General features: G+C 38.2%; 1 protein-coding gene and 1 long non-coding RNA gene across 2 annotated transcripts; both read left to right on the top strand.

The window, feature by feature from the left end:
* Window positions 1-9,627: 9,627 nt before the first annotated feature.
* On the top strand, window positions 9,628-21,480 carry LOC131227682 (calmodulin-7). Its single transcript, XM_058223474.1, has 2 exons — window positions 9,628-9,868; window positions 20,767-21,480. The coding sequence occupies exons 1-2, from the start codon at window positions 9,793-9,795 to the stop codon at window positions 21,138-21,140; spliced, it is 450 nt and encodes a 149-aa protein (XP_058079457.1). The 5' UTR covers window positions 9,628-9,792; the 3' UTR covers window positions 21,141-21,480.
* Window positions 17,436-20,743, top strand: LOC131227683 (uncharacterized). The gene is made up of 2 exons (XR_009162441.1): window positions 17,436-18,182; window positions 18,251-20,743. It is a non-coding gene; the product is annotated as an uncharacterized LOC131227683 (long non-coding RNA).
* Window positions 21,481-26,072: the final 4,592 nt, after the last annotated feature.

The raw sequence follows: 26,072 nt of genomic DNA, 5'->3' as shown, positions 1-26,072 counted from the left end.
GTCTGATCTACCGTACTCTGCTGGAGTACTGGTGACTGGAAAAGAAAAAGAAAGGACCACATCCATCACACGGAATCTCCATCATTTCCATGATTTAAAGCTGAGCTTTGCCAGATGCACTTACGCGAGTGATGGTACTCGCCACTCACGTCACAGATGACAACGTTGCCCACACGTGCTCAGATCTGCTTATCAGATGGGCCACGTGTGCCAAGATGGTTAAAAGAGATTGACCAACGGTCCATATTCAATGCACTAGTGAGGCCCAGACAATGATCAACCATGGCTTATTTTAAAGGTCGAGATTCGACTGATTGACAGCTTGGATCCTGTAAACGTGTGCTTTGTACATCGTGCTAGCAGGTAGCAGGAATATAAACTGCACTCCCGCGAGTGTACTTGCATGCTCTATATCATGAGAAATGATAACCTACACGTAATTGTAGCAGAAATTTCTGGTACAGTGACATCTTTACATCCAACGGGAGTGGATTATCTGTTACCCAGGTAACACATTAGTGAGTATTATCGTAACCGTGTGGGGCCCACGTTGATGTATTTTTTTCATATCCACACCGTGCATCTGTTTTTCCATCTCATTTTAGGATGTTATCCCAAATTTTAAGAAGATTCAATTCCCAGGTCGAACACACTATGAGAAACAGTGATGAATGACCATTAAAAACTTTTTTGTGGGCTGCGAAAGTTTTGGATCAAACAGATATTTGTATTTTCCGTTCATCCAGTTCCTCTTAACATTATCAACAGGTTGGATTGCAAAAAAACATTAATAAAACCTTGAAATGGGCATTTTGGAATTTTTAATGGTGAGGCACTCAATCAATACTTTTTCCTGTGGTGTGGTCCACTTTGGATTTTTATTTGCTTAATTTTTGGTCTTAGTTTATTAAATGGGATGTAGAAACGGATGGACGGAATGGATATGTAAAAAATCGTCAAGGTGGGCCCCACGGCAAGGGTAACACCCACTTTGGTGTTATCCTGGTAACACGTAATCCGCTTCACCCTCCAACACGCCCCCTGTTTAGAAAATCAGGACCATGAAAACGATGGGACCCGCCATGAAGATCTCCCTTATTTAAAATCAAGCTGATCCGTTCAGTGGGTGGGTGAAGCCTTATATATTCAGTCAAACCGTTTATTGTCTGTTTATTCCAACAGTGTGGCCCACATGATGAACGAACGGGGATGCTTTTCATGCTATATGATCTTGATGCTGGGGCCTACCATTTTAATGGTACTGATATTCTACACAAGTAATTTTAACGGTACCTTCTCAACATTATGACACCAGGATACGTCCTCATAGGTTGGGACTTCAGCTTTTGGTCATCTCTCAATGATCATAGCCTTCTATATGCTGGATCTGATATTGGAACTCTTATTTGGAACATTTCCCACCGTCGATCATTCTGACTTTTTTCCACTTTGATATGGACGGTTTCCTTAGAATCCTTGGAATTAAATGGTTGAGATAAATTTAAATTTGAGAGCGCTTTTGGATATCCCTGGTGAGTCCCATCGTATAAGTGATTTGAGGCATTTAAAAATGACTCTGATCCAACGGATTAAACCCAACGTATCCTGTTCCAATACACTGGGATGTATTATACCTACAACTCGGGACGCAGTGAAGTCCTTACCCTTGCCCTAGTCGTAGACTCTCGGGGGTTTCAACACCGGGTTTGGATGGTGTTTTCATCCACTTTTTCAAATAATTTAAGATCTTGTGCTAAAAATTAAGATAAAACTAAAGTTCAAGTATAGGAGTTCAACATTCACGGTTGAAACTTTCACGTGAGCCACGAAAGTTCCAAATCAATTTAAGGGATAGTTTGGCACCCTTGGGGATTGGAGGGGGTTTCCAATCCCCTAGTTGTTTGGCAGCATAAGGAGGTGTTTGACGTAAAGGATTGGGAAGGATTAGGTGGGATGGGATTAAAAAAACGTAATTATTATATATGGCAGGGATTGTCCTCTGTTACCATGAGATAAGCTTAATTCCATGCTATATTTGTAATACGGTGGTACATTGAATGAATATACCTACCATCATTTGAAACTATTGAAAATAACATGTGTTATATTCAAACTGTTCATTTGTTTTGTAACTTTATTTTATGACATGGGCCTAAAAATGAGGCAGATCCAAAACTTATGTGGCCTTAAAGAAGTTTTCAACGGTAGATATTCAATCCCTACTATTTTCTATGGTGGGGTCCACTTAAGCCTTAGATTTACCTGATTTTTTGGCACATGCTCTAAAATGACCTCGAAAAATGGGTGGACGGTGTGGATATAGCCCACACATCATGATGGGACTTACACAACTTGCTAACATTGAGTGGAATTGGCACGAGACCCAATGCAATCCCATCTAATCTAATTCCAAGCTTTTTTATTCTTCCCAAACATCCAAGTGGAATTGGCACGGGACCAAATGCAATTCCATCTCACCCAATCCCATCTACTACCATGCTCCAAAGCCCTCAAAAGCAACTAGGGGTTTCAAATCCAGGGGTTTCCATTCCCCTCTCTCGGGGGGGGGGGGGGGGAGATGAATTACACCTAAAATCATTTTAATAGTTGCAGGTGTAACATGTGTGTCACTATACGCTATCATTCCATTGGGCACATGACCCACTAATGATGATCATCATCGTCCAAACATTATCCATGTAAATTAGCACCGTCTAAACATTGTCCAGTACTGTCCAAATATTGTCCATGTAAATCAACAATTAAAAATCATTTGTTAGTCACTCAAACATGATCTTATGCTTGTGGCCTATCCGAGACTTAGAATTTCATCATCTTCAGGCAAAACATATATTTCAGCGGGCTTGTCACAACCATTGTATCAAAAATTATATATCTCACTAATTAGATATATTAAAGTTGATTTAATAATTAAATTCAAATCCCTATAAATATACTACGGATATGTACTTTTGGATTAAAGTTGATTCACACTCCAAGGTGCCAAACACACTGGGGGATTTGCAAATCCAGGGGCTTGTGAATCTAGGGGTTACAAATCCGCACTCCTAAATAGGCCCTAATAGTTGTTTTTCCCTTCATTCAGGTTCATACTAGATAATCGGTAAACATCTCCATGGGCCTTAAGGGCCCGTTTGGCCGGGCGGATTGGAAGGGATTGGTTGGCATTGGAAGGGATTGGAAGTTAAATCCCGGGATTGGCCGGGCGTGCCAAACAGACTGGGTGATCTGATCCCAGGTTATAGCAATCCCTTGGATCTTAAGATAGTCCACTGACAACACCATCATTACCTTTAGATCCCATCCAATCCACCCTAATCCGTTCAAATTTGCCTAGGACGTGTTTGGTTCGAGGGATCAGAAGGGATGGCAAAGTTTAATCCTGAGATTGGCCACGCGTGCTAAACAGATTCGATATAGAAATCCCAGGATATAGCAATCCCATGGATCTTAAGACAATCCACTGACAACACCATCATTACCTTGAAATCCATGCCATCCACCCTAATATCATTCAATCCCTTCCAACATTGATTCCCATGGTGTGTTCCACTTAAGCTTTGGACATCCCTCATTTTTTGGGATCATGTGCTAAGATAAGGTGAAAAACAGATATATAAAGCGGATAAAATAAGATGGAAAAATATAAATACAAAGTGGATAAAACACATACATTATAGCCCATATATCTTTGACACTAGCTAACTTTACAGTGTTCGGGTCATCAGCCAAATCGCATCGAGCTACCAAACCGCATCGAGCTAAGGGGGCGTTTGGCGCATGGTATTAGATGGGATTAGGTGGGATGGAATTGCATTTGGTCCCGTGCCAGTTCCACTCAATGTTTGAGAAGAATAGAAAAACTTGGAATTAGATTAAATGGAATTATATTTGGTACTGTGTCAATTTCACTCAATGTTAGAAAGTTGCGTAGGTCCCACCATGATGTGTGGGCTATATCCATACCGTCCACCCATTTTTTGAGATCATTTTAGAGCACGGGCCAAAAAATCAGGTAGATCTAAAGCTCAAGTGGACCCCACCACAGAACGTAGTGGGGATTGAACACCTACTGTTGAAAACTTCTTTGGGGCTACATAAGTTTTGGATTTGCCTCATTTTTAGGCCCATGCTATAAAATGAAATTATAAAACAGATGAACAGTTTGGATATATCACATATGTATTATTCTTAATAGTTTCAAATGATGGTGAGTATATCCATTCCATGTACAATAAATCAAATAATGAATCCCACCCTATTACCAACATAGCATGGAATTAGGCTTATCCAATGGCAACATGGACAATCCTATCATATGTAATAATTACATTTTTTTAATCCCATCCATCTAATCCTTCCCAATACCATGCGCCATTAAAACCCCCTGGAGGACCGGTGCCCCGTTTTCTTGTAGTGATTGAATCCGTACCATTAAATACTTCATGTAGCTACTTTAATATTTATTTGCCATCCAACTTATTAATAAGGTCACAAAGATACGAATGAAGAGGTAACACAAATTTCAACTTGATCCAAAGCTTTTGCATCTCATGGGAAGTTTTGAATAGCTGATTACCACTGTTTTGTATATCATGATCCACCTGAAATTTAGATCCACTTCGTTTTTTGAATCATGGCTTAAAATAAGCTTTCCAATAAAGATGGACGGTGTAGATGTAGTCACATACATCACAGTGGCCCCACGGTTAAGGTCCCATCCACCTAAGGCGTACTTGGGGCAGTGGGATTACGGGATTCATCTGGTCGTATGCCAATTTCACTCCATGTTTGGGGACGAATAGAGAAGCTTGGAATTAGAATAGCATTGGTCACGTGTCAATTTCACTTAATTTTAGCAAGTTGTGTAGGACTCACCTTTATGTGTTGGCTATATCTACACCGTCCACCCACTTTTTGAGACTGTTTTAGAGTATAGGCCAAAAAATTAGATAAATCTATAGCTCAAGTGGACCCCATCATAGAAAGCAACGGGATTGAATACTTATCGTTGAAAACTTCTTTGGGGCCACATAAGTTTTAGATCTACCTCATTTTTAGGCCCATGCTATAAAATGAGGTTACAAAACAACCGAGCGGTTTACATATAACATATGTATGTTATTCCCAGTAATTTCAAAGGATATGGGTATATCCATTCAATGTATTACCATATTACCAACGAAGAAGCATGAAGTTAATCTTATCTCGTGGCAGCACAACCTGCCATGATAATAATTATATTTTTTGAATTCCATCCCACCTAATCCCACCGCCCAGTATCCCAGTCTCACCTAATCCGCCCCCTTTTTCGACTTTGCTTTTTCCATGTATTAACGAAAATACCCGACCTTCAACTTTCCGGCTGGCCGCAATTTCAAGGAGCATAACCTGACTAGATACTTTAACCATGTGATTCTCCCAGTAAATTTCGGCCTTTGACACTTTCTTTCTTAATCATCCATTTGATAGCCATTAATTGGACGGCTAGGATCATCCTATCTCTGCAACTTTTGTTCCATGGCCTAAACACGATTGGCATAATATTTTAACGGTTGGGATCCATCTACACAGATATGTGCCACATGCCTACCATGAAGTACCATATAAACAAAAATTTGATACTCTGGCGTATATGGTGGATGATACGCAGGCACTTAAAAATTACACGTCGTAAATCAAATTAAATTAAGAAAAAATTGCTTATTATTTTTTTACCTAAATATCAGGTTAGTGGACATTTATTGGACGGTTATAATGAAACTATCCAACGGTCCTATTTCAGCAAACGTGTCCATGAATCAGAGGTCAGGATCGCTCGGGAATCTGATCGTGGGGCTATAAATTCCAGTCACGATTTAGTCGGCTGAATCTGGAGTTAATATATGCCACGTGTCAACTTTTTGAGCGACTGGGTATAAAGCATTGTACGCTCCCTATCTCGCTATAAACAATACCAACCGTTGGATTGAAAGAAGAATGCGGAACGTCAGAACTACTTTTGACCACTTTTCTTGCTGTTCTTTTTCTCCGAGTCCAGTGGATAGGACTGTTTCCTTTTCCCTGTACACGTCACCCACTGGGGCCCACATGTAAAACTAATCTCTTTATCAGAACCGTCTGTGTTTTGTGCACTATACTTTGACTAGCTGTAGAAAGAAATTTAGGCTGAACCGATAGTTCTGACCATCAATAGAATGGACCATTGAGTATAACATTTTAAACGGATCATATTTAACTATAAAACCAATGGTCAAGATCATCCTTTCTGGATTGTTATTGGACCATGGGCCATTCAACGTACAGATGGACGGTCTGGATTATCAGAATGTCTCCACAGGTGGGCCCACGCCGCAGCACATGCTAGTGATTCAGAGTCGAGGGGACACGGATTTCCACGCACTGTGATGATCGTGATCAATCCACTCCGTCCATCCGTTTTGGCTGCTCATTTTAGGACACTAGCGGCCTGTATGGCCGGAGGGATGTGATGGATTTTTAAGGTAATGATGTGGTGTCAGGATTGGTTTAAGATCCAGGGACAAGTTGGAGTCTGTTTGGCAAGCCCGACACATCCGGGATTTTACCTTCCAATCCTTCCAAACCGTCCAACCAAACAGGCCCAGACACTATTGAACGGGATTATAAGGGATGGGATCAATTTTAAGGTAACGATGGTGTTGTCAATGGATTGGTTTAAGATCCATGTGTTTGCTATATATTCCGGGATAAGTTCATCAAGTTTGTTTGACTCATTTAGTATATCCCAGGATTTTACCATCCCATCCCTGGATCCCTCTTAAACTGCTCTGCCAAACAAGCCCTAGGCAGCTAAAATGAGGCATGTAAAAAACAAAGACGATGAAGAAACCATTTATAAGGTCATTTTTTATGAACACGGTTTGGCTAGTGGTTGGTGGTAAGTGGGCCCATCATGATTTATGTGTTTTATCCACACCATTCATCCATTTTTACACATCAATTTAATATATTATTCCACAAATGAGGCATATCAAAATCTTAGGTGGACCACATTAAAGAAAGTAGTAGTGATTGAACATCTACCATTAAAAACCTCTTATGGCCCACTTTAATGCTTATTTGACATCCAACCTATAGATTAGGTTACGTAGAATTGGATGAAGGTAAAAAATAAATATCAGCTTGATCCAAAACTTTTTAGCCCTTATAAGTTTTTAACAATGAGAGTTTAATTAATACTGTGTGGCCCATTTGAGATTTTGATCTACCTTGGTTTTGGGCGCATATCATAACATTATCTGAAATGATAGATGAATTGCATGGATGAGACATGTACACTATGTTTGGGTCTACAAAGCAACGACTATTTTATAAAGAATAGACCTAACAAACTAATAAAAAAAATTAAACATAATATTAAACTTATGTGGTCATAAGAATGTTTTAGAAGTAATAGTTTAATTTTCACTCTTTCATATTGTTTGCCCCTACTTTGTAGTATGTTCCAAGTGTTGGGCCGTACGCCCATTAAATTAGTACGTGAGCTGGGTTCAAAATGTCATGGGACAGTTCGGTCCATATCTTGTATGGGAGTGAGAGCAATGGGAATGGAAGGACATTTAGTAAACGCTGGGTAGGTGAGTGAGGAGCGGATAATAAGCTTTGGATGTGACTCATTTTTTTATCTCATATTTTAAAATGTGCAAAATAAAAATAGTTCCACGAGATAGATTGATCATAAACATAAGGTAGGCCTAACCTAACTTCCCAGCATCACAGGAACTTCTCGCAAAAGCCTTGTGCACGGGATCCTTGTCCTAGTCGAGGCACCTGCAAAACGACCCTATCAACATCCAGCCACCCTGATTATTTGGATACGGTCGTATCCAGACCAGGCCCTCTTGATGAGGGGCTTGAATCTTACACAAATGTATGGTTATGTGCATAACTGTTCATGTCTGTTCGCAGCTCATACTCGGTTACTCGGACAGAAGCGTTCGGTTCACTCTCCCGATTTTCCAAGTTGGGAAAGCAACTCGGCTGAGTCGCATCGAGTTCCATACAAGTGCGCTGGATGGTTCCGGTCCAATGAAAGCATATGCGGGGCCCATGTGATGATACATAAAATCCAACACGTCCATCATATGCATCAGCGTATGTTACTAATCGGTTTTTAAAAGCAGGCGGATCCATGAATCAGGTGGGCCACACCACATGGAACAATTTACAATGGAACGTCCACCCTTGATTTAAATGGAGGGATCAATGTGTCATGTATATGAAATCCAGGCCATAGATCACTCATCTGGTCTGGATTAATGATCAGATCCTAAATCAGCAATGAGCTATGGTCGTCCATTTGATGTTGGATCAAGACATCTTGTTGATACGTGAATGTAATATGAAGTGAATTATCCGATGGACGGGTTGGATGGTTTCATACATCAAGTGCGCCCACGTCTACCTATCGAGCGGTCCTGTTATTATCCTTACTAAATGTGATCGACTCGACAGAATCCGACTCGACTCGGACGAGTCATTCCATACTAGCAAAACGCATGATTTCTTAGGGCCCGTTTGGCCCAGTGGATTGGAAGGGATTAAATGGTATTAGGGTGGATGGTATGGATTTCAAAGTAATGGTGGCTTTTGATCCCTCTAACCAAACACGTCCCAGGGAAATTTGAACGGAATAGGGTGGATTGGATGGTATCTAAAGGTAATAATGATGTTGTAAATTCGAGATCTGGACCGCTCATCAACCGGCTCCAATTGCTATCTGGCATGGACCCAAATTCAGGTTACTCCATCATCCTAGCCGTAGATAAAGGTGAACGGTAAAAAAAGAACTGATCTCCACCGATGAGCGGACCAGCCTCCTTGATGGGCCCACCTAATGAACATCTGTATCTCGCACGCACTGACCAAATTGACACGCCATATATGAGCTCGAGCGCATTAAAATCGTCGAAATCCAGAAGAAAAGGGCGGCAGGCACGGATGTCGATTGTGCATTGGGGAGCTTACGACGCTAAAGCGTGGTATAGATTCTCCGTGTTGTCAACGGTGATCTATTCATTATATCCACGCCGTCCATCCGTTTTCACAGTTCATATTAATTCATATTACAAAAATTGAAGCATATCCAAAGTTCAAGTGGACCACACCACAGAAAAAAGTGAGGATAATGACATCCACCGTTGAAACATTCCTAGGGCCCAAAGTCATGTTTATCTGTCATCTAATCTGTTCATAAGGTCAACAGACCTGGAGAAGGAAAAATACACAAATATAAGCTTGATCCAGAACTTCTATGGCCCACAAAAAGTTTTCAACGGTAGGCATTCAATTGCACTTTCCTCTTGTGTAGTATAATTAAGATATTTCTATATTAAATATTACAAACATGTACTATAATAAGATGTAAAAACGGATGGACGGTGTGGATAAAACACATAAATCACGGTGGGCCCCACAGAGAAGCCACACCACGCTCCAGTGCGGTGGGTCCTAACTACACAATCCGCGTCCGGCAAGTACCAGAAACCGCGTAATTGCAACAAATCCAAAGGGCATTTACGTAATCTCCTCTATTCTCTATTTAAGAAAGCGTTTGGGTCCGGCAAATGTGCATCAAGGTCATTTCTCGTCCTTATAAACCCTAATTCTCCGGGAGGAGAGAGGAAGAGTAGAAAGAGAGAGAGCGAGAGAGGTGAAAGACGTGATTTTTCTCTCCCTCGAGCGTTTTCTTCCACAATCCATCGGTCGATCTCGATTCGAGACGAAGAAATGGCGGATCAACTCACGGACGATCAGATCTCTGAGTTCAAGGAGGCTTTTAGCTTGTTCGACAAGGACGGAGATGGTTAGATTCCTTCTCCATTTTTTTAAATTAAATTATAATTTTTCCAATTTTTTGGCGGAGATCCGTTGATGCACGCGTTCTTTCAGCAATCTGTCTTTTTTTTTTTTTTTTTGCTTAATTTGATGTTTCTCCCTTTTCTCCGGGAAGAATTGGTTGATTTATGCGATTTTGATACAGTCTAGTTTTTTTTTTATTCTGCTTGATTTGAGTATTTCCTTTATTCCGTCTAAAAAGGGTTATTCGTGCGTTTTTTACTACTAAGTTTTTTTTCTTTTCTCTCTCCTTAATTTTCATGGTTGGAATCATTTGATCTCGTTTCCCCCCTTTTTCTCTGGTTAGAATCTGGTTATTTATGTGATCTGTGATACAGGATTTCTTTCTGCTTGATTTGAGGCGTTTTGAATTAGATCTCGCAGCCTATTGCTTCAATTTGTCGAAATATGTGGATAGGATTGGCTGTTGGTGTGGATTTTTTTACCCGATTGTGAAATAAATCTTATTGTTTCGCGGTTGTTTAAAAATGAGGATTGGATTTGTTTCTTATATAAAATCTGGCATGGGATGTTGGTTGTTAATTTTATTGCCTTGATTCACTGAAATATGCAGATGTGATTTTTTTTTTTTCTTTTCTCTACCTAGATCGTGGAGTTACTGGTTGGGTGTGGTTGTTTGGGAAAAAAAGGTTTTGATTTTTCCCAAGGGGCTTAAAAAAAGGATGTGTTTTTAATTTATTTTATCTTTATTAGTTTTGTTTCATTGCAGATTTGAGTTTTGTTATTTTTAGAAGCTTGTGGAATCTAGATCTTCATATTCTGCGGTTTTATTTCAGCACATTACATGTGATTTTTCTATAATAGGATTTGATTCGATTCAGTATGGAACTTTGACATGCAATTCTGGTAACTATATAAATGATTTAATGTAGTATATGTAGTGGATTTGCTGGTTATTTGGTTTGTTATCTGCTTTTGAAGAATGTTACATCCGAATATATGCCCTCCTGGTTTTTGGTTTTCTATCATGATGTGTAGCATAAGTCACGTGTTTTGGAGATATGTTTGTTGGTGTTTGGTATGAGCTGGATGTTTAGTGTTGTGAGTCGTGGAAAACTAGGAAGCCAATTATCTGCGTGATCTGATTTTTTGTTTTTTTTGAAAGGAGAACACACACACACACACACACACACACACTCACTCACACACTCTTACACCCAAACCACATGGGTTTGAGAACCAATGTTCTTGGAGTAGAAACACAGTGTCTACCACTGAGGCATGAGTATTGACTCCGATCTGATTTTATTTTATTATTATTATTATTTTTGATATATGGAAAATGAAAAAAAGCTCACTGGTTCATTGATTTACTACGTTACTTTGGCAGTACACAGTGCTTGGGAAGGTTGATAAACAGAAAAATGAAAAAGGCAATCGCCAGGTTATTGATTCACCACCTGGGTTAGTGTCACATGATGATTGGGGAGGTTAGGAAACTGGAAAAAGCTAGAGTGTATGGGGATGCATATGGTCTTTACAAGAACCTTTTACAGGAATTAACTTAGGAGACTTTTTCACCAACCACAACTGACATATAATATCATGGGATAAGGTAAACAACATTTGTCAACTTCTGTAGCCAAGTAGCAGGCAGAGACTGATGCAGCACAGGTTGCTTATTCTCATCTTCAAAAGCAACTTAATCAATTAAATAGCAATAGAAATAGAAAAAGGAGTAGAAAGAAGATGGTTTATGTGAAGTTGTAGGGATTGGGCCATTAATGCAGAAACATAGATTGCCATCCACCAAGTAGCAAAGAGGCATTGGGAGTGAAAGATCCCAAAGATCCAAGCAGCAGTATATTTGACGGAGACATTGATTTGAATAGAAGTAAGGAGAGAAAATGATGTTGTTTCTTGAGATAATAATTTGGTTGCATCATTGTGCATGTATGTCATCCAACCCTTTCAGCTTGCCATAGCGCGTTTATCACTAGACAATAATTTGATCAATTGAAAATTTCTTTTCAGTCATCTTTTTGATGGCCACTGAACATATGGTGAGAATTGCTGGCCAACCAACTATATGGTTAAGCTTGACGATGGTTGCCACAGCTCTTATATGGTGTTTTGTGATAGTGGGCTCATATGATGTGATGTGAGAAAGTGGGCGATAGTCATTGCAATAGCTCATATATGGCGTGCTGTGATAGAGTGGGCAGTAGTTGTTTGCTTATTTTTAGGCCATAGCTTATATATTGTGTTCTGTACTGTCTGTAACAAGTTGTGTGGTTAACATTCATGGTCCTTGTCCACTAAGGATTGTTGCGAAGTTGGTGATGTAGCAAAATAATAATTAGAAACAAATCAATAGTCTCACGTACCAAATAAAGATTCAATATCAGCTGAGTCGATATTAGATTTGAAAACAATGACAGGAGGATTCTGAAGAACCTACTAACCTTAGTGATGGTAGTAATTGTAGGAAGCTAGGAACAATCAACCAATGGCTTTTGAAGGAAACTTGAAAGGCCTTCTTATTAAGGCAGTGTAATAGGACTGTGCATACGGGCTGACATGTCTTACTATAGGTTGTGTGCAACCTTTCCTCACTGCATTCCAAAAGTGTCTTTCTATTGCAAGCAAGAGTTATAAATTAGAGTCTCTAAACTTAAAAATTAAATGCTAGAAGTTACTATTGCATAAATATGGCTTGCATACTTTTGAAAAAAGCTATATGCCTGGTATTATGGAGCCTATGGACCAAAAGGGCCATACCGTTGATGTAAAATATATCCATCAACTTCTCCTTTCTTAAAGTAACATCTACTGCTTGTAATGAGGCATAAGCTGCGTCTGTATGTAGATTCTTGCCGCTGCACTGCTAAAGATAGATTTCTGTTGGTGTAAGCTACTAAAAGTAGACCCTTCTCCTTTAAACTGCTATAGATTCCTATTGGTGTAAGCTACTAAAAGTAGATTCCAGCTCGTGTAAACCACTAACAATGTATTCTGGGCTGCTGTTATTAGGATTTGAATGGACTAAGGTATTCCATAATGTTAATGGTGGCTGTAATGGTCATTGCTGTTACCTATATGATACGGTCCGCAACGGCCATTATGCCTTCTTTTTTTGAAGAAACCATTTTGACCCTGTAACTGACTGTTACAGGGCTGTTATGATCGGTACAGGACTGTTATGAGTTATTTTTTTTAAAAGCGGCCGTTACGACCCCGTAATGTGTAACGGTTACTACCTAATAACCGTTTTGGAATACCTTGGAATGGACCTATGGGTTCCATGATCCATTTGGGCCTTGATAGAGGTTCATGGTGCACATTTGCATCATTGGGAGTCCTTTTGGGGTCTCTGCTTGTACACATGGCTTGAGTGCAACAATTTAGAATCAGCACGGAACTGTTCAATCGTGTATTTTCATCGTGAAAGGCATGTGTGTCATTCACAATCTGGTTGTTTTCCATGCTCAGAAGTGGAGGCTGAGGTCATTTTGCATTTTCCTATGGTACAAAACTTACAGTTCTGTTTGGAATGATGAAAATGACACAATTGATGAGGATTAGTGTGGTGGGTATGATGATGCGCGCACGCTCGATGGCCTAATTCTGGCATTGCTTGCAGTGATGGATTTTAATCACCCTTAATGAAGCAAAAAGAGAAGAATGCTGGTGTGCCAATATATTCCCCATCCAAGCAAGTGATGGTGGATGTGGTGTCAAGGTCATTAAATGGTGTATACTATTTTGATGAAAGTCCCTGACCCAATTAGATTTCTAATTGGTTCGATGGTAGTTTTATTATAGACAGGTTGACCACTCCAGCCACAAGAATGTGCACACCTTTATGAAAATGCTAAACTTCTCACTCTTAAGTCAATAAGAGATGATGAGCCTAGGAGGCGACCAAGAAGTTCCTAGCATGGCGTGCTTTGTTGAGGAAGACCAAGAGTAAGGGTCATTCACACATTTTGGGACGAGCCCAAATTTGGGCCAAGTTGTGATATTCGCATGTCAACCCCTTACATTTAAGGGGTTGTTTTGATGCTAGTAAAATTCCATTATCGTAAACTCTTTATGCTTGTAAATAATTTCATAGGTGAACTATTTCTTTCTCTCATATTTGGTACTGGTAAAGCATTTACCCAAGCAATCGGTTTTCTGTGTTTGGGCACTGGTAAAATGCTATTGTGAATTACCCTTCAAAAGAATGCTATCGTGAATTAGAAAGTGTTGTTATAAATTTGAAAAGGTGAACTTTGTGTGTAAAGAGTTCACTTGTAAATTTTTTTGAAGGGTGGAGTTAACGTGCAAATTGAAATGCAACTTTTTTGGTTGCAAACAGTTGTGTGACTTTATTGTGAACTCTTTACGAGTTGTCATCACTTAAACACCATTTTTTCCCATGTAAACACATGGTGTAAAGTGTTTACAACTTGGGGATTTTACAAGCATCCAAACATGTTTCAGGATTTAATTCTTGTGGAGTTGTCAGTTGAGATTCCAAATGCACAAAATTTGGCACAGGATCAATCTTATGCCATTGGCTGCTTTACCAAATTTACCATCGTATTGCATGAATCTAATGGAGCATGTTGAGCACCATCAACATGTTGAGGAATTTTTTTCGAAGGCTTTATTTGTGTTGTGTGAGCCTTAGTCTACACATGCACCCCTTTGTTGACCTTAAAGAGGGGCAATAATTGGGGAATGTAGTGTTGGTAGCATCCATGCCATCAATGAAATTATGGATAAGTAAGTTTTGTAAATTCCATAATTGGTTGATATGTTGGACATCATGATCAATGCTATGATTTCTGTGATATTGATTTTTTGAGTGGTCGTTACCATCGAATTAGAATTCATCGAGGTAATTACATTAAAGACTAATGAGTGGCCCAATGAAAAAGTGCCGCTTGCGCTTGTCAGATGCGGAGCACGTAGTTAAAAGGACAAAATCATCATTTTACGTAGGGAAATATTTGCTTTTCACTGCCGGCTCCACGTCTGACAGGCGCACCCGACGCTTTTTCATTGGGCTATGTCAGGTGTTGCAGGAATCCCCCTGCAAACCCTGGTTGCAAGTGATCTTGGTTCCGTTTTAATGGGGGACTAAAGTAGCAACAATGGCCTTCGAGGAGATTAAGCCTAAATTGGTAGCAACAATGGCATTTGAGGAGATTAAGCCTAAATTGAATTTCCTTTTAATAGTTTTGTCAACTGTACTACAGGATTCTTGAGTTTGCTTATGTTGTCAAACCTTGATGGCTGCCAATTTGGTACCTCTGTCTATCCAAGGTATTCAAAACCAATTGCGTAATGGCCGTTACGGTAGTTATGTAATGGTAATGGTCGGAACTGTTACACGTTCCACGCCCATTCCAGGAAAAATGGCCTGCAACGGCGTTTCGGTTCATATCGTAACAGTAACAGACTATTACCGTTATTGAATACCTTGCTGTTTTTTCTTTTCCAAAAAAAAAAAGGAATACCTTGCTGTTTATTTCATCTAGGTTGAGTTGGGGCATTAAAGGTATCACACAAAATTTGAAGGAGATATGCAAGGACGTGTGGCGAAGTATAGCCCTTAGTAATAAGAATTAGATGGTGCATACAGTACTGTAGTTGTTCACTATAAGAGCCCAACTTTCTTTCCTTTTTTGGGTAAGATTTTGTACCCCGCTTTTTCTCTCTCATCTCCTATATGTATATGCAAGAGGCTTCTCTTAGAAAAAGATGATACTTTTGTGTGATTCTAGAGAGAGACAATAAGAGAAGATAGTGTCAACATTTTTCTCTCTTTTGCTGATGAAAGTCGTTCTCCTGTTTGGATATCATCTAGAATGTTGGATTTAAGAATTGAAGATCATCAACAGACGGGATGCGGTGGCCTTGGTTGACATGGGCCACCCACAACTTTGTAGCTGAAAGGATGGCGTTGGAACACAATCTCTTGAAAGGTTCCCTGGGACTGGCTCAGTCAATATATCAGTACAGGGATACCGACTGGCTAGGGTGCTGGCCAAACCAACCCAAAGGTCCTTCCCTTTTGGGCTGGTTGTGGGTGAGGATGGATTCGAACCCTTGACACCATGGTTCGTCATCTTCTTATGATGTTTATATTGTGTATGGAGATGAGAATGAGAATGAACTTGCTGTGTCGTGTGTGGATTGAGGACCAAGATGATTGGTGCAATATAGATGTGAGGGAGAGAAAGTTTCATCCAATTGCAAACTCTATCCTTTGTCAAGTCTCCGCGCCGATCTGTTGACATTCCATTAGGGATATTGTGTAACATGATAACTAAAGATTTGCCACCCATATTTATTTTCCCTAGATACGATCACTATGCAGTGAGGCCCACTGGCATGCACATATCCAAAGATCTTTCTCTTTCACACCCGAATAACATTCAAGAGACAAGAACAAATTTGTTGTGTTGTGTGCGGGTTGCTGACCAGTACTAAGGATGTTATATAAATATGAAAGGGATGGAGCTTTAACACATCGAAGTTATCCTCTTCAAGTCTCCACAACAATTAGTTTTCTAATCTAGTAGGGATACCGCGCACAAGATAACCTGGATGATTTTATACTCTCATTTACTCTTGCTAGATATGATGATTATGCAGCGAGGCCCACCAGCAGGCACGTATCCTTCTCCACACACCCGAACAGCATTCAAGAGGATGGGAACATATTGGTTGTGCTCATAGTTATAAAAATACTATGATTTACGATTTACGATATGAGTCAAAACTTAAACAAAACACCTTGAATCCCATTTTATATGAATCCTATGATTCTTTGATTTGAATCCGATGATGTTGAAACTTAAGCAAAACGATCTAAATCCCACCTTGAATCCCATTTTACATTAATCCTATGATTCTTTGATTTGAATCCGACAATTTATGATTCAAATCTGATTTACACTTCTATATATATATATATATATATACATGTTTTCTTCTATTTTAAGCTTCGCAATCGTTTTATGTTTTTAAATTGGTGGGGTCCTTAAGAATCATTTAGAAAAGCTAAATTATTTTATTTGGTTCTTTATAAGAAATTAGTGATATTATATTATTCTCTTCAATGTTAAATCACGGAACTTTTTTCTATATGATTTTTTTACTTCATGATTGGTGAAAACACCAAATTGATATATGACTAATTTGGAATGCTTTTATGGATGTTTGCAATCATGTTGACAGGTATGTATTGTGGACTGATGGTTAGAAATCAATTTTTTTTTTTCTTGACTCTATATTCAAGAAAGGTCATAAGAACATAAATTATTGAAGGATTCTTTTATTGTTTTTAAGGGAAATTTCTTAAAAGATAAAAAATAAAGGACGACACGAACCTTCAACACTATCATGATATGTTATTACTTGGTTCATATTAATGGCAGAAGCATGATTGATGAGTTTTTAAATTTTTTTCTGATTTTTTTGTATCTTTTGATTTTTTTTTTCAAAATTTTAAGAAATCATAAAAAATATTATAATTTATGATAAAATTTGCAATTCGATATGAAAGGTCACAAGAACCTTCAACGCTATCATGATATGTTATTACTTGTTTCATATTAATGGCAGAAGCATGATTGATGAGTTTTTAAATTTTTTTCTGATTTTTTTGTATCTTTCGATTTTTTTTTCAAAATTTTAAGAAATCATAAAAAATATTATAATTTATGATAAAATTTGCAATTTGATATGATTTAACCCTTGCTATGATTTGCAATGCAATAATGATTTTGACGACATCGGGGGCCAAGATGATTACATAAAAAATCTTATAATTTGTGATAATTTGCAATTCGATATGATTCAACCCCTGCTACGATTTGCAATGTGATAATGATTTTGACGACATTGGGGGCTAAGATGATTACATAAAAAATCTTATATTTTATGATAAAATTTGCAATTTGATATGATTCAACCCTTGCTACGGTTTGCAATGTGATAATGATTTTGACAACATTGGTTGCGTTGTCTGTGGATTGGGGGCCAAGATGATTACATAAATATGAAAGGGAAGTTTTAGCACATTATAAACTCCATCCTTTTCAACTCTCCCCAGCAATCCGTTTTCTTATCAGTAGGGATACTTTGCATAACACGATAATGATGAATGAGTTGATGCCCTTGTGCTAGATACGGTCACTTTGTAGTGAGGCTCATCCATGTGCCCATATCCAAAATCCAATGGTCAAGCATCTTGGTAAGATCTACACCATTGTTCTGTGTAGGTTGGTGTGGAATGGATGAATGGGTTGGAAAACAGATAGGTGTGGAATGGATGAATGCGTTGGAAAACAGATAGGTGTGGAATGGATGAATGGGTTGGAAAACAGAGGTGTGGAGGCTTGGAGAAGATGTTGTTGCCGATGAGTCAAAACACTATCCCTCTCACATCTATATATTGTCATGGTACCGATCCACATACAACATGGTAAGTCTGTTTCATCACAAGGGGAGAAAGATCTTTGGACGACATGGGGTGGCAACTAATTGGTGGTTATCACATTACATAGTTTTCCTATTGGACTGAAAATGGATGTGTGGACACTTGTTGAGGATAGAGTTTGCGATAGATTGGAACTTTAGACCTTTCACATCTATATAGAATCAATATTCTTGGTTCACAATCTACACACATCTGTTCCTCTCTCTTGGTTGTCATTCGTATGTGAAGGAGAGGAAGATCTGAGTGTCTGTTGGAAATAGAAAAAAAGGTAGATCGATTTTCAAGCTTCGAATAATGATAATGACCACCAATATGGGTATGCGTTTAGTTTTCCGAATCCATGCTTTGATGCACTACATCCTAGGATCACGGTGTTGCCATATAAACACAGTTTTTCATTATCTGGGTGCGCTTAAAGTGGTTTCATTTGGTTGGTTAGGTACTAACTAGAAAATGTTACTGCCATGGTGTGCCATAACGGCCCTTACGTAAAGTTAACTTTGTAACTGTTACAGGTTAGGGTTTGTAATGGCCGTAGTGGCTTTTATGGAGAAAAAAAATGACCTGTAATGGCCATTACAGCCCCCGTAATGGCCTTGTTACACCCCCGTAAAGGCTGTAATGGCCTATTACGTGGCTGATACAGATTTTTCAGGGTTTTTTCAATAAAATGAAACAGAGCCTGTAACAGCCACTACATTCCATATCGTGAAGGTAACGGTGGTGGCTATTACGGCCACTGCTACTATTATGGAATACCTTGGCTACTATTGATCACAACTGCTTGCATTTTGTCTTAATGGTGCAAGGACCGTGGACTAGTTCAGCCACTGTGTATTTGTTGCTGAAATTAGGAGTATTTTGGCTGTGGTCACATTTGTTTGGTTAGTTGCTAACTATAAGTTAACTATTGATCATTTGTATAGTAGGGTGATGATGGTCACGAAATTTGCTCCGTGTTGTAAAGATGAAGAAACTGTGGACAACTTGTTTGTCTGTTGTGAATTTGTGGCAAAATCTGGTGGAATATTGTGGCTATGTTTCATTTGCAACGGTCCATTCCGAGATCGTTTAAAGCTCCAGTGCAAGCCTGGAACTGGGGAGACAGGGTAGGAGAATGATAGCTGTAGCATCTCTGCTTGCTCATAGTTATATGGACTGCATGGAAGGAACGTGACAATAGGAGAGTAATTAAGAATTGTAAATGGGAAGTCTGGTTAGACATTCTTCGGTGGACCTGTGACCTCAGAAGCTTGAGACTAGGGATCTTCTCTTAGTTGAGAGTTGTCTTCTTTGATGTTTTGAGGGGGATGCAGATGAGATTGCATGATTCTCTCGTGAAAGAGGGAGTGATGAGAGGGTCACTATCAGCATCTCATTCTTGCTTCGCAAGCATTTTATCATTAGTAATCTTCCCAAAAAGATTGAAAAGAAAAAGGAAAAAAAAAGGAATGATGAGAGAGTCACTATCGGCATCTCATTCCCCCGTTGTTAACATTACTGGTATAAAAGTAAAATAAATCCCAATAAAAAACAAGGATCTAATATTCTTGAAAGCTAAGGGCTTTTTTGGCATCTCACTCTTGCTTTGTTAACCTCACTCATTTGGATGGGACTTACCAGTCCCATGGGAGTTGCAATCATGGGAGTGGTCAAATCTGGATTGGTGACTCTTGCATTGCCCAATCTTTTGTTTGGTTGACATGCTGGATTTGCCAATCTAGTATTGATCACTACAAGGATCCGAATGGGAGAGGGAAGACCGAGATGGCAAGTGTGCAGATTTTCTCTATCTGGACATGTTACCTTTTTGGAGGGGAGTTTTCAATCTGTATTTAAGTGGATTTAGTGGCACATGGATCCCTTTTGAAGGGGAGTTTTCAATCTGTACTTAAAGTGGATTTAGTGGCACATGGGCAATTCATGAGCTTTGTCAATCCCCGGAGGGATCAAATTGGGAACAAATGTCCTGGTTAGCCACCAAATCCAGGATAGACCATGCTAGGATTCTAATGGGCCTTTGATCATGCTATTTACAGGATTTTAGTTTGCTGACCACAAATCATATACTTTGAGAACACCTTGAAAGGGACTTATTTTCTCCTTTTGGGAGACTTTTGACACTTTTAGAATGCTACTGCTGCTCTCTACGAAACAAAAGAATCTCTGAATCCCCTTTTCTAAGCCCAGTTTAACATCATGAACAAAAATATTTGGAAATGTAACTACACATGCCTGATCAAATTTCCTTTTTTTGCACCTATTTTTTTCTCTATATTATTGTGATCCATGCTTTTTTTGTAGGAGAAATTCATGCTTTAATAAAGCACTTTGATTGTGATTATGTAATGTTATGCCTATGCCAATTGAATGGTTTTTTTTTTTTTTTTTAATAAATGTTGCAGGTTGCATCACAACAAAGGAGCTGGGCACTGTGATGCGCTCATTGGGGCAGAACCCAACTGAAGCAGAACTTCAAGACATGATCAATGAGGTGGATGCGGATGGCAATGGGACCATCGACTTCCCCGAGTTCCTCAACCTCATGGCCCGGAAGATGAAGGACACGGACTCTGAGGAGGAGCTCAAAGAGGCCTTCCGGGTGTTTGACAAGGACCAAAATGGCTTCATCTCAGCGGCTGAGCTCCGCCACGTAATGACCAACCTGGGTGAGAAGCTCACGGACGAGGAGGTAGATGAGATGATACGTGAGGCGGATGTGGATGGTGATGGCCAGATCAACTATGAGGAATTTGTCAAAGTCATGATGGCAAAGTGAGATGTCTGATAAACAAATGAGGAAAAAAAGAAAAAAGAAAAAAACAGAAGGAAAACCTGGACAAGACAAGCATGATGAGATTGTCATCTCCCATCCAATCCACTAGGAAATTTATTTGGGTAAAGAGAAGAAAACAGAGTCATTAATAGTTAGTAGTGTATGGTCTTGTGTATTGTGTTTCTCTCTCTCAATGCTTGTGCCTGGTCAGGTCTCTGTCTCGTCTCTGTTCAGTGTGTGTTGCTGATGCTCTATCATGTGATGTATTTGGGTTTGCTTTTGACATTTTGTTTGGATTCTTCCCCTCTTTTTTAATCTATTCTGTTTACCCTTAAAACTTGCAGCAATGCTGTCTAGTGTTCTCCGTAATATTTTCCATTAAAATTTTGACATCATTGTCATTTATTTTCGCAAATGGGAACTTTGGAACTTCATACTGTACTGTCTTAATTCATTGTAACCAATGCGTGACACATATTTCGAAATTTAGTACGGGTACCATGATGATTCCCTAGCACAAGAAAGGAACAAGAAAATGAAACAAAGACTTACCTCTCATTAGGTGAGGACACTTCTGATTCAATTCAAGTGAAGGAGAGATGTTTTTGGTGGGATCTATCTTTTTACACATTAGCCACTCCTTTTGATTCAATTACAAGCTCAATTTAAGCAAAAGGGGAGGTATTCTTGGTGTGATCTATTCTTTCACATTCATTGTATAGTTTCACAAATTTTCCAGTCAGTAATGTTTGGCATGTGATGTAGAACCCTTATTAGGTTAATTGCAGTTATTTTCTTCAAGTTTCACTGCCAGAGAGGTATGTGATGTCACACTTCTCTTGGTAGACTAATTTCAGTTATTTTCTTCAATGCCATCAACTTTTTTGTACTATGTGGGTGAACCAACTTGCATAATGAGTCAAGACTCTTTGTTGTTGTTGTTACTGCATGGTGCCCTGAGATTTACAATGATGTATTTGTTTTATTCATTACAGTCATTTATTTTATATCATACTTTTAGAACTTAAGGTAAATCCAAATTTCAGGTGGACACAGGAAACAACACATACTATTAAAAATTTCTTAAAGCCCTTTCAGAAAACAACGTACACCATTAAAAACTAAACAAAATCGCAGGGAGACGAAGTTATCCAAGCCTCCCAAATCCAATGAGAGAGTATAAAACTTTGATGCGGAGCGCCTAATTGAACTGTCCACAGTGAAGCTGGACTACTTGTTAGAGAATATTTTGTGTGAGTATTAATGATTATGCACTGGTACGGTATCGGGTCATTATCGGGTCATCCATGATATGTAAGTGTTTCAAATATTATAAAAATGTTCTTCATGCTACATTAGTGTTTCAAATATTAAAAAAATGTTCTTAAATATGAGGTGATGGCCGATACGAAGACATATGCGGTGGTAGAATTATTCTTTGCAAATGTGAGTTATTATGAAAAAGAGTTCCAAAATAGAAAGACAAAATAGGTTAAGCTGTCCAAGGAAAAGGATGAGTTGAGTTGAAAGATAAGTAGTGACAAAAAAGAACATTTACATAGTTGGGTCTATCTGCTGGATGTATTAGATCTCACATGCTGATCACTTGTACCATGTAGTGATTGAGCATTCTTTCCTGTTTCAGAGCATATAGATGTATATGTGAAATTCACTCCAAACGTGGTGTATACATGAAATTAACTACAATGTATGTATATTGTTATGATTAATTGAAGTAATGATTTTGATGTGTGGTCCACCTGAATTGTGGATGGGGGCTAATTTTTGAGTCTCAAAGTATAATATTGGATCACGCATGCTTCACCTGAATCGCGGATGAGGACATACTATTTAATTACTTTGCAATTTATATTTGTTTGAGTGTGCACTTCACTTAGCATTATTTTTGCTTATTTATTGAATTTATTTTTATATTTTAATTGTTTCAAAATTAAATAACAATTTGAAATCAACATATTAATATTTAGAATTTGGTGAATTGCAATTTAACTCATCTGGCATTTTTAATTTACTTCAATGTCCCCAAGATATGCCTGGATGGTTAATAAAAATAAAAAATAAGAATGTATATGCTCTACTAAATGTGAATGATATTGAAAACTTTTAAAATAAGTTTAAATTGAGATTATTTCACTATTTTTTATTTTTTCTGTACCAAAGACATGTTAATTTATCATGAATTCAACCTTGTGTGGATGCCATGCACAATATCCATCAGGTGCACCCATCATAACCCTGAGCCCCAAAAATCAAGTCAGATGGGCCACATCAAAGGGAACAATTGGGATGATTTAACATGTTGTGTATATTAAATCCAACATGTTCATGGAGGAATCAAGCCAATTCGAAACTCAGGTGGGCTCCACCTGAGTTTTGGATTGCCCTGGTTTTTGGGCTCATGGAAAACAACCAATGGCACACCAGATATGCAGTTAGGATGGTATGCACACACATATGATGGACCTCACATAGCGACGCTCCACCTAAGTCTCCATGGAGACCACTCCATGTAATTATTCACATTTTCATAAAAACTTACTAACGGATTTTGTTTATATGAAATTTGATACATTTTCAAAGAATAAAAGTTTCATATAACCAATGGAACCAACGTCCAAAATTTTCAGAGGCTGAAATCATAAATAAATAAAATCAACTCACACTACCTCACATGAGAAATGTGTTTCTACCCCTCATATGAGATTTGCTTGCAATGGAAAATTGCAGGGAATCTCATGCACAATGACATGAGGAGATATTTGAAGTTTGTCATGCACAAGGATGGCAGTGTGCTAGGCAAAGCTCAGCCCAACCTGAACCCGAACCTGAAAATTTTTGTTGGGGGATGGATCAATCTTAATATTCCATGTAGTGGGCCTCACTTCATGTGGACCATGTTTTGCAGATTACTTGTAGAGAAAAAACTTTAATACTCTGACAATGCATGATGCAGCGTGTATTTATGAATTTAAAAAAATGCATAGAGTAATTCAATTTAAGCGATCCAATTCATCTCCACGGGTATAAATGTATCATAAGCCAAAATATTATGCTTATTTGATTATCTTGCTATCAAATTAGTGGAAATTTGTTGGACAATTAAAAATGAAAATTATCTAATGGTGTTATTTTAGAGTGTTCACTAATGTGACAAATATCACCAATGTTTTGAAAATCTCTTCATAATAATGCCAAAAATACACTAACTGGCATTATCACGGTTTTTCTTTTTTACTTCTCTATAGATTTTAAAATTTTGTTGGATGTTAACTCGAGAAGATGTAAAAATTGTAATATAAATATATATTTAAGATTTTAAATATATAATTTTCTTTTCGGTAAGATTTTACTTATGTTATCCTCAGAAAAATCTCAAAATTTGAAAATCTCTCTACGAATTTCCATGCCTAGAAATTTCAGTGTACCACCAATTATCTTGTTTAATTTGAGTTAATGTATGACAAGTGTATCATTTTAAAGTGTCTGCATATCAAGCATCGTATAAACAATCTTATCCATCACTTTTCATCACCTTGAAGGACAAAAATTAGATGGACAGGGCATCATTGTACGCAAATAAAAACTGGGGCTGAGGTGCACCCATTTTCAATGGGCTCATGAGACATTACTCCCTATAAAATAGAAGACAGACATGATCAGGTTTGGTCATTAAACACTCATTAGTTGGACAACACAAAGATAAAGATAAGTTGGAACTTAACTATTGATGGTCCATCCCATAATTTAAACCACAAATGGGTGTAATTTTTACGGGGGACATAGTGATGTGTATGTGAGATTGACTAAGATGCGAAATCCTATGTTACACCTAGAGCCAAAAAATTAGGTTGACCTGTGATTCAGGTGGGCTACACTAAGGAAAATGGTAGGGAGAGAGCATCCACCCTTGATTTTTTACATGGCCCAACGTGATGATTTTATGCAATTCACTCCTGCGATTAGTTGTCACACTAAAACTTCAGGTCGACATTGTGGATAAAACATGTATATGATGGTGGGACCCTCAATTGCTACTGCCAGTGTCAGTAGGCCATCCATGATTCATGAATCAGGACATTGGTTGTCCATGGATTCCAACTTTGGCCTGTTCAAGGAGGGTGGAATGCCCTTAATTCTGTTTCATGATGTCTTATGCAAATGGAGTGTTTGGTTGAACAAGATGTCAATGAAATCTGTCTCAAAATAAATACAAATTAATTAGTCAAGGATAAGTCATTTTACTTTTTTAACTCATTTTTTTAAATACATTGGTTGAACTGGCATTACTTGAAATCAAGTCATTTTATTGTTTTTAACTCTTTATTTATTATTATTTTTTTTTGTATGCATTGGTTGAACAGGCACATCTTGATTATTATTAAGATCACAGTAATCATCAGTATATATACGTGTGTGTGTGTGTGTGTGTGTGTGTAGAGAAGAGAGAGAGAGAGAGAGTAATACTCCCCAACAAACAGTAGCTTACATTAGCTTTACATTTAGGGTCAATGATAAAATAGGTCAAGCGCATGACTCACCATTAAAGGATACATCTGATTAATGAAAAGTTTTTTTTTTGTTTTAATTATTTCAAAACTTGATAACAATTTGAAGTCAACATCTCCTGTAAGTTAAAATTTAAAATTTTATTGATTACAATTACCTTATTTGGGCTTTTCAATTTACTCCAATGTCCCATAGTTTGCCTACATATCAATATAAAATAAACAAATAAATAATTTATATGTACTACAAAATGTGAATGATATTAAAAACTTTTAGAATAATCTTAAATTGAGACCAATTCATTATTTTTATTTTCCTTATCCTCCACGGTAAGTCTCCATGGAGTCCACTCCATTTTATCATTATACTTTTAATAAAAACTTACTAATCAAAGAATAAAAGTTTCAT

This window comes from Magnolia sinica, chromosome 15 (assembly GCF_029962835.1).
Source record: "Magnolia sinica isolate HGM2019 chromosome 15, MsV1, whole genome shotgun sequence".
Classification (NCBI taxonomy): Eukaryota; Viridiplantae; Streptophyta; class Magnoliopsida; order Magnoliales; family Magnoliaceae; genus Magnolia; species Magnolia sinica.
The sequence above is the reverse complement of the archived record's forward strand: the minus strand, read 5'-3'. Positions and strand labels throughout refer to the sequence as shown.